The following is a 17117-nucleotide window of genomic DNA, read 5'->3' as shown; positions in this document are numbered from 1 at the left end:
ACTCCCATTCTTGGAGCGGTTGCCACAGTGCAGAGGTGTGAGTTCTAGTCACAGGTGTGCCTCTGTGAAGGTTTCAGTGTGGGGTGCCTGGTGCTACCTCCACACCCGTTAAAAAGTATGTATTTGCCAATTGGAAATACAGGTTTCCCCCGCTACCCAAAAGTAGAGCTTTCGTGTGAAATCTTCATCAGCCGAAATGGCATAAAGCAAAGAGGCAATTCCCATTAATTTGCATGGGAAAATGTTTGAGCATTCTCAGACCCAAAAAACAACCTCTCTTTTTTAGGCTTTTCTGACACTTAGGACACATCATCTTGCTAAGAGATTACACAAAATAAATCAAGATAAAGCACAGATGCTCGCAGGACACCGCTGCTCGGAGCTGTGGTGGTTGAGAGGCTCGGTATGGTTCCCAGGGAAGGAGCTCGGTGGGGTCACCCTCTCTGCTCTGGGTGCCTCTGTCTCTGTAATGGCTCACTGCAGAACAAACGCGGAATGCCCTTTTCGCGTAAACATTTTTTCCTTATTGAAGTGTAGTTGACATACAATATGATATTAGTTTCAGGTGTAAAACATAGTGATTGAACGTTTATACGTAGTACGAAGTGATCACAATAAATCTAGCTATCACCTGTCACCACGTGTAGTTGTTACAGTGTTATTAACTGTATTCTCTGTGCTGTATATTACATCCTTGTGACCTATTTTATAACTGGAAGTTTGAACCTTTTATTAATCCCATTCTTCTGTTTTGCCCATCTCTCCACCCCCCCTCTCCTCTGGCAACCACCGAATTGCTCTCTGTATCCATGAGTGTAACTGGGTGCCTTTTTTTCATAAAAGTGCAAATCCTCTTCTGATTTCTTTTGGTTAGCGAAAACAGGTGCTGTCGTAGGTCTTTTGTAAAAACGAAGTGACGGTAACTCGAACTTCTCAAGTGGGCAAACCTGTGCATTGTTTCTCCTCCCCTCTCTGCTCAGGTATAAAAGTAAAATTGTACATTGTAGGAATTTATAAAATACTTAGAACAGTGGAAAGAGGTTGATAGATGTCACCAATAAACTCATATCTAAAGTGGTTCACTGTTAACACCTTGACTCTTTCGATGTGCGTTTACACGTACATATAACCTTTGAAAAAGTAGATGGGATCATAATACCTATTCTATGATCTTTTTTTCATCTAATATTCTTATCATGACAATATATATAGATCTACCCACTTCTTTTTTTAAATTTTCATTTTGGGGGTGCCTGGGTGGCTTAATTGTTAAGTGGCTGCCTTTGGCTCAGGGCGTGATCCCAGCGTTCTGGGATCGAGCCCCGCATTGGGCTCCCTGCTCCCCTGGGAGCCTGCTTCTTCCTCTCCCACCCCCCCTGCTTGTGTTTCCTCTCGCGCTGGCTGTCTCTGTCTCTCTGTCAAATAAATAAATAAAAACCTTAAAAAAATAAAATTTAATTTAATTTTCATTTTGAAATAATTGTAGATTCACATGCAGTAGATTTCTGTATATTTTATCTAGTTCTCCCAAAGGCGACATCTTCCCTAACTTTAGTAACAATATCACAACCAGGACATCAGTATTGGTGCAATCCAGGTTCTTACTCAGATTTCAACAGTTGACATGCACTCGTGTGTGTGTGTGTGTGTGTGTGTGTGTGTGTGTGTGTTTATCCCTATGCTTTTTAAACAGCCGCATGTAGTCCACTGTATGTATGTACTGTATTATTTTTACTGGGGAGAACATGGATGGGACATGTTTTTGAATCTTGACTCTGCTCTTCACTACTGCTGTAGCCGTGGGCAAGATATTTGAGCTCTCCCAGCCTGCTTACCCAGCGTAAAATCCGGATAATCACACTTAGGTCACATAATTCTTACAAGGATTACGCGAGACAGGATACCTGGGCACAGATAGTAACTCAGTAAACGTTGTCAACTCATCCTTAAGTTGGGTAGTATCATCTTCCGGCATAAAAATATAGTAGTTACTTTGGTCAGTTTTTCACATTCTCTGTTAATGGTGTTGAGCAAATAGCTTTCAGTTTGAGGAAACTCTCCGCAGTGTCTCTTGATTGGGAATGGAAGATCGTGCACGCCCCGGACCATAGGAGCTAGGTTTAGGGGACCCGCACCCCCGGACACAGGACTTTCAGTTTCACCTTTCATGTTCACGACAACCCCGTGAAATAGAGATTTCACAGACGAGGAAGTTGAGCTGCAGAAAAGTTAACTCCTCCCAAGTCACGTAGCTAGAGCTGGACTTGGAACCCTGGGCTCTGTGACTCTCTCTCTATTAGACTCATCACGTTTCTGCACTGTGGGCAACAGTGATTTGGCTCATACGATGTTTGGACTTGAGTTTCTGACTAGATCTAATTGTGCCAAATGTTTGCTGCCCATTTGTAAGCCCCCCTCTGATGACACGGAATTCAGAAGGCAGGGTGTCATGCAGGAAAAGGTACGAAACTTTCCGAAGTGTCTCAGAGGGCCATTTAAGGAAAACTGAACATGGAAAGTATCTTTATGGGGTGAGTATGCATTTGAACTTTTTAAAAGAGGCTCTGTCATCGTTATTTGCATGGTAACCCACAGAACGTTCATCACTTTATGATAACTATTATTATAATCGTCACCATGGCCGGCCTGTGTTTAACAAGCTCCTCATTGGTGTTCCTGTGTGCAGCCTTCCCCTCCTTGAATTCAGTCTTGTTTTAATTCTCGCTAGTTTATTGGTGTTAATTGGAATGGTCCCTGGAATGGGCGCGGCAGTGTGGTGCTGTGGAGAGAGTCCCAGACTTCATCACTTACGGTCTGATGACAGGCTCATCACTGAACAGCTCTGAGCCTCAGTTGCTTAGATGGGGACGGTAATGTGTACTTTGTAGGGTGCTGTGAGAAGTGGAGATATAATGTGTGCAAAAGCACCTGGTTAACTCCTCCTGTGTAATCAGTGCTTAATAAAAGGTAACATGGGGGCGCCTGGGTGGCACAGAGGTTAAGCGTCTGCCTTCGGCTCAGGGCGTGATCCCGGCGTTATGGGATCGAGCCCCACATCAGGCTCCTCCGCTATGAGCCTGCTTCTTCCTCTCCCACTCCCCCTGCTTGTGTCCCCTCTCTCGCTGGCTGTCTCTATCTCTGTCAAATAAATAAAAATAAATAAATAAATAAAATAAAAGGTAACATGAAAATGGCTCAGATGAGCATTTTTCCTATCATTGTTTATCTTTTGTTTGTTGAGTTTATTTAAATAAGCATTGCCCTGGATACTTTTTTTTAGGCCTCGTGACCTTGGTTTCCCATTCTGTTTAAAAATTTTGATTTTAGGGGCGCCCGGGTGGCTCAGTCGGTTAAGCGTCTGCCTTCAGCTCAGGTCATGATCCCATGTCCTCTGGCTCCCTGCTTAGTGAGAAGCCTGCTTCTAGCTCTCCCTCTGCCCCTTCCTCTGCTCATGTACGCTCTCTTTCTCTCAAATAAATAAATAAATTTTTTTATTTTAAAGGAAAGTAAAACAGAAGCTTCTATAAAATCCACTTTGAAATGTGAATGGGGTTCTCCCCAGTCCCTGTTGCTAGGTTTTAAATAGCAGTGGGGAAACCTGGGATGGTTGGGCCTCACCTCTCCCAGATTAACTGTGGCTGTAGCCTACCTCTCCTGACAACTAGGACTCAACTAGCATTGGTGGTAGAGTTGGAATGCCTGGAACGGCCAAGAAGCTGGAGCTAGTCCCTTCACCCCTTCTGAGTTGTGGCCTTGACAGCTCATGTGTCCCTTGTTTTAGAATTTTTAATCATGAGCCTTTGTCTAATCCAAAGAACAGATTAAAAAAAAAGTTTTTTCCCCCTGATTATAAGTAATATATGTTTCAAATTTTCTTTTGGGGGGGCTAGAAGGAAGGGAAAAAAAAGGGGAATCAGGAGATCACCCAGCCACGCTGTTAACATCTTGATGTTTTTCTTTCTCGGCTTTCTCCTATGCATAGATTTTATTTTTTAGAGCATTCACAATTTAATCTTTATTTTTTGGTATCATGTGTGATTTGGAATATCCCCATGTTACACGTTTTTCCTGTTACAGTAAATCTGTGATGGATGACTGTCCATATGGCTTTTCCCCCTTATATTTGGGATTCTTCCCCTGAGATTGAATCCGGGGAGCGGAATCATTGGGATGAGTGTGAACACCTCTATCCTGTACGCACATACTTGATGTATATAATCTGTCCATAGAGAGTTACAGTAATTTACATTCCTGCCAGTGTACTTCTTAGCTTCTGGATGCTTGTTGGTCAGTTCTTGAAAAGTTACTATTAATTGTGTTGCTTTATAGTAAGTTTGCCAGCATTAGATATCCTCATTAAAACCATCTTGTTAAATCAAAGCTTGTTTTAATTTGCTCTTTTTGATTATTGGTGAGTTACAGTATTTCTTCAAATACTTGATAATCACATATGTGTTTTCTACCAAACTGTGTGTTAACGAAGTAAGGATGTTCTGGACACAATTAACCTTTGGACTCCGCCGAATTTATAGCCGCTTGCAGTGGCCATGGGGCTGCCAGCCAACCACTTCTGCTTCTCCGGATGACTTTGGGTCTGAGCTGCTCTAACCTCTGTGAGCATTGCCCGTGCCTGAGTCTGACTCTGCTTGTGGGATGGCACCCTTCATGTTCTACCTTTTATAAATAACTTGTTGAAGTTGTTTTTCTTTTTTAAACCATTACAAAAGTAACATGCTCAGTAACCTTAGAACATTTGAAAAAAGTGAAAGGAGAAAATCATCCATGAACCCACCCAACTAAAGACAGTTTCTGACATTCTGTGCTTTTCCTTGTAGTCTTTAAAAAAAAAAAAAAGAAAAAAGAAAAAAAAAGCTTCTTTTACACAGTTGTGATCTTTTCCCCCTTAACATCAGCATCGTACCATCAACATGGTCACATGATCCTCACTCTGCGCTATTTCAGAATCTTCGGATTATTTGTGCTTTGGGTCCTGGAGGCTGTTTATGTTAATCTTCTTCTTTTTGTTCCGTAACTCCCTTCCCCCCACTACAAGGTGAAGAAGGAGCACAGAGTTTTGGTCTGTTTAGTGTGCTGCAGAAGTCAGCTCATCCCCCGTCTCCCTCCTCTCATAGGGGTCCGAAGATTATGAGGCCACTCTGCTAGAGAAGGCAGCCCTTTTGGCACAGCTGAACTCCGAAAACCTCACCAAGAGTGCAGAGAACCACAGACTGCGTAGGAACATTAAGAAGGTCACCCAGGAACTGAGCACCCTGCAGCAGGAGAGGGAGAGGCTGGAGAAGGATTTGGAGGAAGCCCATCGTGAGAGTGGCAGAGGCGACCACACCATCCACGTGAGCAGCAGTGGCGTGGTCGGGCTGGGGCTCTTGACGGCTGTTTCTGACTTTAGGGACATCTTCTCTTCAGAAGACTTAGAACAGTCTGAAAAAAGTAAAGGAGAACATATTTCACTCATCTTCTCATGATCTTGAAATTTTCTCCTTCTCTGTCTTTCATATGCACACGTGTGTGCACGCACGCACACACACACACTATTGGTATCAAGCTGGAAATGTGGTGTTGCATCTTGTAATTCAGTGTTCTCTTTTTGGCATGTCGCCATGTTATGAGTGTTCTTCAGAAACATGTTTTAGTTTTTTGGTGCAAGCATAGTATCTCATCACTTGGATGTGCCACAGTTTACTTAGTCCCTTATGGTAGAACATTTAGGTCGTTACACTTTTTTTTTTGCCTTATAACAAATGCGATAGCAAATGTCCTTGTATCTAAATATTTTTCCATTGATTATTTCCTGCTAGAGGCATGATTATCCGCTCAAAGAGTATGAGTGTTTTTAAAACTGTTATAGGTATACTCAAATTGTTTCCCAGAATAATTATACCGGGTTTCTCTTTATGAGAGTGGTCCTTTTGTAAAGACTGTTTATTCAGCATTGGATGTTAGCATTTAAAAAATTCTCTCTGGATTTGGTAGGCAAAAAATAGTTTATCTTTAAAAATTCCTATTGTAGGGGCACTTGGGTGGCTCAGTCAGTTAAGTAACCAACCCTTTATGTGTTTTTATTTTTTATTTTTACAAGATTTTATTTGTTTGTTTGTTTGCTTATTTATTTAGAGTGAATGGGGGAAGGGGGAGAGGGAGAGAGCCGAAATCGAGAGCTGGTTCCTTAACTGACTAAGCCACCCAGGTGCTCCAAGCATCTAATTCTTGATTTTGGCTCAGGTCATGATCTCAGGGGTCTTGGGATCGAGCCCTGCTTTGGACTTTGTGCTCAGCGGAGGGTCTGCTTGTCCCTTTCCCTCTGCCCTTCCCCCACTTGTTCTCTCTCTCTCTCTCTCAAATAAATAAATAAATCTTTAAAAAAATTCTCTGTTGTATTTAAACTTAAGTATTCAGCATCCTGAGAGTCATGTCCAGATGCATAGCCTTGGTGCTGGCAGGTGGGATAGGGTCTGAGTCTGAGTGATCGTTGACACGTTATGAATAACCGTCCTGGGCACCCTGGACAGGCAGAGGACCTCACGTGGACAGTCATCAGAGTAGAGGTCTCAATGGGAGCTTCCGGTACTACAGTTGAGTTCTCCAGTGGCTGCTGTGGGCAGGGACGTCAGGCTCCACTGCTTGCAATCCGACCTCTAACATGGGCATGAGAACTGAAGTACAAATGTTTGTATATTTTAACAAATGTAGTAACGAGCATGAAGGGAGCGGTAATGGAAATTTAGAAGAATAAAACATCACCATGCCCTAACACGGCAGCTCTTCTGGTTTTCAGTGTCGCCCTTCAGACCTGGTGCAACCGGGCCCCTAATCTAGTCCGGGGCTGACTCCTGTTCTGTGTTCTCCGAGCCCTTACTTCATCGTGGGCATCCTTCTGTGTTGTGTGGCCTCCAGAACGATCGTGCTGAATGGTGCATGCTCTTTGCTGAATACAGTTCACATGCTTCACTCAGCTGCCTGCTCTCTCGGACACCTTGGTTATTTAAATGATGCCACAATAACATCTTTGGACATAAAGGCATTTTCCCTTGAAGTTCCTGGGATTTGAGTGAGTTTACTAGGTCAGATGGCACAAATACTCTACACTCGTTAATCATGTTGCCAAAACATTTGCCCAAAGGGCTGGCCCAATTTACGTGGCCACCAGCGATCTTGGAGTGTAGCAGTTCACTGTGTGTTATTAAAGTATCTGTTTCGCGTATGTTATTGAACACCAAGTGAACCTGGTTTAGATGTTGATGGAAGTCTAAGACGTGACCTCTGAAAGTTTTATCGTTTCTAAGGGCGATGAGGATGTTCTACATGACAAAATGCAAAGCAGCTTAAAATCTGTAGAGTCAGTGCAAAAGATCCTTGTGGGATGGAGTAGTCGGGAAACCTTCCAGGAGGAGGTGACACTTGAGTTGAGCGAGAAGAATAAGGTTTGAGTAGTGTGCTGTATGGAGGAGGTAAAGACAAGAGCGGCCAGATGGTCTTTGGATAGAGGAACAGTTTTCATAGTCAGGTCTCACTCCCTTAGTGCTGGATAACTGCATCTTAGTTTAAAATAGCTCGTTCCCTCGTCCGCCCCCCCCCTCCCCCCACTGTCATTAGAAAAAGGTTCATTCAATAGAATTTGGATTGGGAACACACGAGTACGTATATATCTCCATAAAATATGTAATTTTTTTACATTATAACTTACTCTTACATCTTAAACGGCTGCATAGTATTACATCGAGTGGAGATGCTGTAATTTATTTTCCTGTCCCTCTGGTGTCAGACATTGTTTGGTGGCTCCATAATTCACTTATTCATGTAAATCTTGGCGCTTCTGGACTAGTGCTGGGCTGCTGTTGACAGCTGGTCGTATTCCTGTGTAATGCGTACACATCTTTGTAAGGAGGCAAGCGCTGTTTGGTGAAGAGAGAAGGGGAATGTGACCATGAGGAAGGGTTTGGGGTCCAGTACACTGTGGGCAGGAGGGTTTTTGTTTTTGTTTATTTTGCCAGTGACAGAAACCCACCTTGAACTAACTTAGGCAAAAGGAGGAATTTCTTGCTTGTGCGGCTATAGTGCTGGAGGGACAGAGAGACTGGGACACGGCCCGGACCGAAGCTCGCTCTCTGGGAGCTGGCTTCTTTCTCTCACATCTCCTTACTTCAGGTGCTGGTAGTTGGACCATCGTTGCCGTCCTGCTGGGGTTGCATATTCCCAGCTTATTACATAGGAGGAAGGAGGACTACTCTCAACACTCCATTGCCCCCGCTGCATCCCTGTCAGTATGTGACGTGGGTCACTCACCCATTCTTCTTTGTCAGGAGTGTGTGCGTGTGCTCAGGGGCGCATGTGCGTGAGTCCCATCATTGACAACCTCCTCTAGAAGCACGTGTTTGGGAGGGATGAGCAGTTACCCAGACCAGAGCCACCGCTACCTACTCTAAATGCTTACCTCAGGTGAACATGACTGTGACCCAGTGCTTTCTAGCATCTGCTCATGACTACTTTCCTACATCAGGTTATGTCTGTGTTTCTGGTGAGATGGTTTGGCCATGGTGTCTTGCCTTTGGTGTCTGCCCTGCAACACCGTGGTATCTCCATGTTACAGTCTGAGAATTTGGCTGTGTCTGTCTCATGTGAATGCTTCACACCGGACATTGGGGCGCTGGCATGTTCAGCGTCTGGGGAGCGTCACGGGCGGCGTTGTGCCTTCTGGTGCCGGGGTGAATGCAGAGATAGAGGGGGACCTGCTGGCCCTGCTCGTCTTGTCTGCCTGATCTGTAACAGGCCCTCTAATGAATTAGATTCACTCACCAGCTGCTGCTGCTGTTGCTTGTGGATTGAAACAAACAAACAAATATGCAGACTTTTTAGTGGCCTCTCTTTTTTCTTTCTTTTTTGGGGGTGGAGGGGCAGAGGGAGAGGACGAGAAAGAATCTTAAGCAGGCTCCACGCTCAACACGGAGCCCAAGATGGGGCTTGATCTCAGGACCCTGAGATGATGACCTGAGCCAAAATCAGGAGTTGGGTGCTTGACCAACTGAGCTACCCAGGAGCCCCTAGTGCCTCTATTTCTGCCCTGGCAAAGGAAAGGATTCCATGCGCGCATTCAGCAACATGGAACACCATGCAGGCCCTCTACTGGGCATGGGGACAGTTCCACAACAGCGGTGTGAACAGAGTACCACGAAACACAGAGCATGGAAGTGGCTTGTAGGATCAGAGAAGGCTCTTGGGAAAAGGAACTTGTAAACTGGTTGGTTCTGAAGCTTGAGTTAAATAAAAGTTAATCAGTAGGCAAGGGAGCAGGGGGTTTTGTATGGAGGGCAAAGGCACAGAGGTATGAGAGCACATGGTGTTTTTGGGGAAACAAAACAAGAATGTCCAATTTGAAGTATTCTGAAGTATTATTTGGAGCTTTAAAAATTGTAATTTATTTCTTTTGATGTTTCAAAAACATTTTCAGAGGTTTATGGGAAGTCGTAAAAATGAGATTAAAAATAAAGGTAAAGGCATTCAGGTCAAGGAACAAAGAGGGTGACTAGTGAAATGGAAGCAGAGTGAATAAAGAGAAATGCACGCTCTGGTGCCCAACCCAGTACCAAAGACAGGGGCTCAAATCCAGCTGTGGCTTCCGACAGTGAAAGTAAAAAGGGAAATTCAGTTACACGGTCTCCAGGGTCTGAAGATGAACAGGTTAAGGTAAAAGGACAGCTCTGGCTGGCACTCAGACCCAAGGGCAGTATTGCCTCTGGTGGGCCGCTGGAGGGTTCTGGGAGCAGGACAGAGCCTTTGACGGTACCACCCGCAATGAGAGCAGTGTGGCGGCCCCATCTGCACCACCCTAGTCCGTGAGCTTGTAAGGAGTACGGTTTCCAGTCCCTGGGACAGTGTCTGGCTGTTTCCTGTTATTCTTGTTTCTTGGACAAGAACTAACAACTCAGAAATGTCTCAGCCCTGTTTATAGATGAGCCCCGACTCCGAACCTTTGTGGGGGGCCGTCGTCAAGCATACTGGTTGTTGCTGTTGTTTTAGCATTCCCTGGATTCTTTCTGACGGTCAGCCAACCGGTTCTGTGTTGGGTGTGATCAAACCATCCTTCGCTCATGCCAAGGAGCCTTCCTGCCCGGTCACTGTGCTTGTACTAAGCTTTCCGGAGAGAGACGGCGTCTGCGTGGACGGGCATCTTGCGGCTGGGGCGTGTGGGTCCACTGTGTCAGATGGTGCCAGGCACTGTGAGGTTTGTCCGTGATGCTCTGTTTGTCCTATTCGTTCGCATTGCCTGCAGTTGCCGCGAACAGCTGACTCAGCCCGTGGTATCTTTGCAGTGGTTCATCCGTTTATCCAAGGGACGTTCGTGGAGTGCTTGCAGCGGTGCAGGCACTGTCAGTAGGCTCTGGTGAATTCAAACTTTGGTTTTTACTTGGGAGGTCTTTCTACAGCCAGAAAGGTCCAAACGTGAGGGTCTTTCGGATAGATCCCCTTTATTGTATTATACCTCCTTGCCACCAGAGGGACCCATCTCCCCACAAGGACTTTCAGGAGGCCTTTACCACAGACTAAAAACGAATCTGTTATTACCAAGTCGGTGTCTTAACTGTGATGTTGAACGTGTCCTGGTTTGTGTGGTTTATAACAGGAATGCTACTCGGACTGTCACATCCTTGCCCTCACACCTGCACTTTGATACATTGTTTGGCTCCAGAGACTTAAGGCTCTCCTTTTAGTATGTACCTATGTGTGCATGTGCATGCGTGCTCTGTGTGTGTGTGTGTGTGTGTGTGTGTGTGTGTTTGGGGGAAAGTGATAGAGGTAAACCTTTATTTTAGATTTGCTCTTTCTGGTTCAAGCGTTCTGTATGCTACTCAGGGTGGGTGGGGGAGAGGAGCAAGTGCTAGTCTTTTTTTTTTTTTTCTCCTTTATAAGGAACGTATACGAGACATTGGTTTAGTTGTATTCCCCAGACTGTCTCATAATGCTCTCATCTGTTACAAGACCTGTCATCCGCTCCTCTGACAAGTGTGTGCTTCAGTACCTGGGCACTTAGCTCTGTGGGGATGCATTTGCTGGCTAAAGCCCAAAAATCTAATTAAAGTTGTACCCGTCACCCAGCTGGCTAATCCCATGTGCTTTGACAGGAGCAGGCTTAATTTCAGGGTAGTTCATCCTGAACCCCTCTGGTTTCACATGTGTTTGTTGATGGATAGCTCCAGACGAGATTATGACAGCGTTCAGAGCATCTCTTGTGATCCATAGTCAAAACATGGCGTTTGGAGACAGTATCTGTAGGCTGGTTAGGTAGGCCGAGGACCCCAGACCTGAGGTCATGTGATTCTTACTAAGGGTCACAGCTCCCCTTGCCTTGTTTTTGTTTTACTCAGGTATAACGAGTCTCAGTTGGAGTCCGTTTAGAACAACATGCAGTTGAAATGATCTGTGTTGGTGGAAGTTCTATCTTTGCAATTTCCAGTCACTCTTAAGAGAGGCTGAGTGCAGAGACCAGGGTCAAACTGGTTTTGAGTCCTGGCTCTGTCACTGGCTAGCTGTTGGACCGTCAGCCAGTAACTTTGCCTCTCCGAACTGCGGTGCCTGTTTCTTGTTACAAAAACAGAGCTTAGGCATAGGGATTATCTGAGATGGGGATAGCAATTATGAACATAATACCTGACACGTCTTGACTGATCAATGAGTAGTTGCTGTTTTGGTGATGGTGATGATGCTGCCTGCTGCCCTGGGAAGGAGAAACTTGGCAGTGTGAGCTGGTGTCTCTGGAGCAGTGGGTTCGAATGTCAGCGTTAGCAGGCGCGCACTGCTAAGCCTCTAGGTCAGTGGCTTAACCTCTCTAAACTAAGGTTTTCTCCCCTACCACAAGGTTGATTATGCCTACTTGAGGATGAAATGAATGAATAATAACATTCAGTCCACGAGAAAGTGCCTCCTCTGGTTCCTGGCGCGTAGAAGTGGATGCTCAGTGGATCGGACCCCTCTCCTTTCCTCCTCTTCTGCTTTTAATTGCGTGGCAGGTGCTGGCTCAGGACTTTGAATGACAAACCACTGTCCGCTGGAATCTAATGGACACTGTTGACTAATAAATGTGGTCTGCCCAGTTACCAGCCAAGTCAACAAAGCTGTAAATTTCTTCCTTGATCAACACTCACCTCTCCTTTGAAGAAAGTGCTTGTCTGTTCCTTTCCAGCTGATTGATCCTTCTAGGAAGGGAGGCAGAACCCACTTTGAGTGACGGATTCTGTAGTATCTCAGTGGCTTGTGCATGCGGCTGCTGTGGAAGCTGCTTTAAAAGGCTGTTCCCATCAGCTTTCACGTGGAATTGCTGTCGTCTCTCTGGAGCACAAACAGAAGGGCTTTCCCTTATCTCTAGTTCTTACTTTATAATTTCTGTGCCACGCTCTGGCCTGGGCACTGGGAGTACAGGACTGAATCAGATCAGACACAGTCTCTGAAGGAATCTAGCAGAGAAATACAATAGAAACACAGACAAAGAGCTAATTAAAATATAGGATGATAAGTGCAGGTAGGGGGATGGGCCAAACACTTGGAGAGCACAGGGCCTGGAACTTGCTAAGAGCAGGAGGGGGTGGGAGGGAAGGCTTCACAGAGGAGGTGGGTTGGAGCTGAGGCTTGAAGGGTAAGTAGCTGTTTGCTGCGGGGACGGGGGTAGAACTGCATTCCTGGTCGAGGAGGGCCAGTGCGGAGGCCTGGGGGGCATAAATGAGCCTGGCACGAGGGGGCACAGCGAGTGGCCTGGTAGAAAGGGTTGGAATGTTCCATCACATCGTTCAGGTGGGGTTTTAGAGAGGCATGATGCCTGACGGCTAAGGGACCCAGCTGGGCCTTGAGCCCTGCCCAACGTGAGCCTCGACTTCTTTGTCCCTTGTCTGCCAGCTTTCTGCCGAAAGCCACATTGAGCTCCTCGTTTGGGACTTGTGCAGTCCTCACGGGCAGTACCACACAGTAGCACACGTGCGTGTTAGGGCTCTGTGGGGAGCACGGTCCCCTTCCAGTGGTTTCTGTTTGTTTGTTTGTTTAAGCTTAGGAATTCCTTGTTCAAATATGACTCTCCCGGAGAGGAAACCTGAGAGCAGAGCCGCTCGGGGAGAAGTGTGGGGGAGGCCTGGCACCCCCTCCCCACCACGTCCCGCCTCTGCCGCAGCCCCCAGGAGCAGCCAGGCTCCACGGAACCTGGCCCGAACACCACTGTCTCATACTAATTCTGGAAATTCTTACATCACTGGGTTCCTATTCCTCATTAAGATTTTGGAGAAGTTTCCTTTGTGTATTTAAAGGGAACCACTGAGCACTTTGACAAGTGTTCTCACTGTGAAACCTGAGAAGGTGGAAATTTGATGGATGAGAACCATCTCGTTCTCCATCTGGCCTGAGATAAAACAAACCAGCTGACTGCAGAAGGAAGTACGAGGGCCTGGCTTTTCATTTCTAATGTGATTCTAAGATTATGGGGATATTTTATTTTTAAAATATTCCACTTTTTTTTTTTTTCTGTCAGTCTCCCCTGAGAATGCCCTGATACGCAAAGGCAACGCTCAGCTCAGTGTTGGTCCAGAGTGCACCTGCGAGTCTTAAAGGAAAATTGCCCATTAGGTAGAAAGCGAGGCCACTCAGTTGATGTCACCACACACAGATCCTGCTGTGGCAGCGCTTACCTGAAAGCAGGGTGGGGTCTGGTACAGGAGAGGGGTTTTCGAACTCTTACCTGTCCTTTTGTTCAGAAGTAGGAGCCTGTATGATTAACCCCATTTACTGGAAAGGAAGCACTCATAAGGATTTCGATTATCTGTCTGTGGTCACAGAGCTCATCCACAGTAGAGCCCGGATTCAAGGCTAGTTCTGTGTGTCTTCACAGCCTAGGAATATTGAAAGAGGTTTGGGGAAACCACCCAAGATTATCAGTTTTCAGTTCTGATTGTTTTGCTCAGGCGAGACATGCCGTCTCCATGCCTCCCCTAAACATTTGTTATAACCGCACTGGTGCCGAGCCCGGGAGCCCGGTGGCTGCCTTTGTGTTGCCATGGCAGCTGCTCTTCCTCAAGGCCACCGCAGCCTCAGCTCCCCCTCCCCGCGGGGGTCCTTCTCTGCCTGTCCTGCACAGGAGGTCTGGGGTCCTTGATCCTGCCCCTTTCATTAGCAGGAGGGCATCCATCCCAGCCTGGATATTCCAGCAGTCCTGAGTCCTTGAGAGACTGGAACCTCAGTTTGGGGCATTGGAATGAGTGACCAGTGGCAGCCTGTGTCACAGCGTGGTTTTCTGTTTCTTTGGTCTTAATAATAGTGCAGTTGGGTGGAGAGAGTGCAGGATTTGGGGTCTCACTGACTTGGGCTTGAATTTCAGTAAAGCTTTGTAAACATCTCTCAGCCTCTGTGAGCCTTGGTTTCCTTTCTGTAAATACAGGGCTCATAATATTTACCGTGTGCACGGTCTTTAGGGTTAGAGATGTTTTATGTAAAAGTGCCTTGACACGTGCGTGGCTCAGCTTGTGCTTGGTACATGTTAGTTTCTGTTAGGGATGCGTATAATAGGAGAAGTACTTTGTACTCTCTGGTGTCCTGACTCTCCTTGAGACCCTGACTTAGGCTGAGGGCCCACTACCGCCAAAAATATACACACACAGAAATTTGCATAAGCTCCCAGGGACCCATTCAGTGGACCTCAGATTAAGAACCCCTAATCTCGAGGAATGACCCAGCAACGTGTCCTCTGTGGGATTTTGGAACAGGTCAAGTCTGTTAGTTTGGGAGACATGTGGGAGAAATGTAGCACATTTAGTCACCTTTATCACTTAAAACATACACGTTCTTAATTTACGTACCTGAATTTAAAATTCTATAAGCTAATGAAGTGGGAGAATGGAGTAAATTACTGTTGTACACACGCATATACACTAGAACTTGAGCCAGACATCAAAATAATGGGTCTGATAGGTGTTTGTGCAGAGAGAGAACTGAATTGGGGAAATGGTGTAAGTGGACCAGTAATTACTGTGTGCATGAATGGTGCACACGTTTTACTTAGGACAATGCAGAAATATTTTAAGCTTAAAGAGCAGGCATGATCAGGGCCCCTGGGTGGCCCAGTCTTGCTTAAGCGTCTGACTCTTGATTTTGGTTTAGGTCATGATCTCAGGGTCATGAGATTGAGCCCTGCCTTGGGCTCTCCGCTGAGTGTGAAGCCTGCTTAAGATTCTCTCTTTACCCCTACCTGCCCCCCCCCCCCGCACAAAAAGTAGGCATGATCTTTTTAGGATGATCTTTCTAGGATGGCAGGCAGATTTATTGTGAATTTAAAGATGTACCTAAATGGCTTCACACAAGATTTTGTGGTCCCTGTTACCAGTTTTCAGAGGGAGGTTTCTAAAAGCAAGTGCCAGATGACTGTAGGTGGGTGGGGATCATTGCAAAAGAAATCCAAGCCCTGGTGATAGTGTGGACGTGAGCTGAGAGGCTTGCAATCAGAGTTGGAATCCGGCAGGTGCTGCCCCTTAGTGACTGTGACTGTGGGTAAGTTACTTTACCTGAGCCTGTTTCCTCCTTCATAAAATGGGAGCAGCCCCATCTATCTCTCCATCCATCCATCCATCGATCCATCCAGCCAACAGATATTTACTGGGTGCCATTCTGGTTATGTATTGTATTTGCCATTCCCAGGTGATGCTGATAATGTTGTTTAGGGCCTGTGTTTTGAGAATTCTGGTTCTTTTTGGTGGGAAATGCTATTTAGAGACTACCGTCTGGATACTGGGGAGGGTGCTGATTTTAGGCTTTCTCAGTGAGAGGAAGGAAATAACAGAAAATAAAAGTTCATATTGACATTTCCAATTCATATTTACAGTGACATGTTTTAACTTAATTTTATATTTGTATTGGTATTCTCTTAGGCTTGTAGTCTTGGTTCTTATCACACTAATAATTACTTATTTAATAAATATATATATACACACACATTGTTTCAGAATAACAACACACATTATTTCTTCCAACATAATTACTGAAACAGTGTAAGATTTTCTGCAGTAGTCCCTTTTGTCCTTGGAGAAATATCCCACTAGGGGTATACAAATTACTTTTTTTTTTTTAAGATTTTATTTATTTACTTGAGAGAGAGCACAGAGGGAGAGGCAAGCAGACTCCCTGCTGAGCAGGGAGCCCGATGTGGGGCTCGATCCCAGGATCCTGGGATCATGACCTGAGCCGAAGGCGACGCTTCTAATTCCCCTCTGTTTGGTTAACCAATCAGCCTGATACACAGTTAGATTTATTTTTTGTTCGTTTGCTCTGCTTCTAGGTTAGGAGATTTTTATTTTATTTTTTCAAATAGTTATCTAAACATTTAACTGGCTTCAGTGTTACATCAGTAGAATGAGTTCTGCTCCCTCCTTTTGCCTTGTTCTCTCTTTTTTATTTCCCTATTGGCAACCATTTAATTCATTTTATAGTTAAATACATGGCAGTATGTTATACATACTTTTTTTTCTCTCCTGGGTTCCCCCCTGCCCCCCCGAGCGGTGTATTCTGAAGTCTGCTTTAGGGCAGTGCGTTCATAGAGTCCTCATTCCTTTCTCTGGGTCGCTTCAGAGCGCTCTGTTGTGAGGCGGTACCTTCCCTTATTTCCCTGCTGGTGAATATCTGGGTGGTTTCCAGCCTTTTGCTCTCATGAGTAGTACTTCAGTATTACCAAGAGCCTACATCCCGAGGTAGCTATAATCACCCGGTTTACTGTTGGTTTTGTCTTTTTCCCCTTAACATTGTAACACAAGCATTTTCCATATTAATTGTAAGTGTCATTATTTAAGATCATTTTTTTATTGTGAAGGTAATATAGACTTACTTAGAGATTTTAGAAACTCAGAAAAATAAATAAAAATCAATTGAAAGTCCCCACAATCCCTCTGTTTAGGTATACTGTTATTATTTCGATGTGTTTCCTCATAGCCTTAACAATATTTTGTATAAAGATTCATGGGGCGCCTGGGTGGCACGGCGGTTGGGCGTCTGCCTTCGGCTCAGGGCGTGATCCCGGCGTTATGGGATCGAGCCCCACATCAGGCTCCTCTGCTGTGAGCCTGCTTCTTCCTCTCCCACTCCCC

General features: G+C 45.5%; 1 protein-coding gene across 10 annotated transcripts in view; it reads left to right on the top strand.

Moving 5' to 3' along the window:
* CDK5RAP2 (CDK5 regulatory subunit associated protein 2) overlaps positions 1-17117 on the top strand; it is a 164003-nt gene that overhangs the window by 53321 nt on the left and 93565 nt on the right. For 9 of the 10 annotated variants that reach the window (XM_034664402.1, XM_034664406.1, XM_034664401.1 and 6 more), the window contains one exon: positions 5133-5351. The exons of the other annotated variant lie outside the window; for it this stretch is intronic. In XM_034664402.1, coding sequence (XP_034520293.1) covers positions 5133-5351 — 219 coding nt within the window. The remainder of the gene's footprint in view (positions 1-5132; positions 5352-17117) is intronic. 10 annotated transcript variants of the gene reach the window in all.

Source organism: Ailuropoda melanoleuca, chromosome 7 (assembly GCF_002007445.2).
Source record: "Ailuropoda melanoleuca isolate Jingjing chromosome 7, ASM200744v2, whole genome shotgun sequence".
Taxonomy (NCBI): Eukaryota; Metazoa; Chordata; class Mammalia; order Carnivora; family Ursidae; genus Ailuropoda; species Ailuropoda melanoleuca.
The sequence above is the reverse complement of the archived record's forward strand: the minus strand, read 5'-3'. Positions and strand labels throughout refer to the sequence as shown.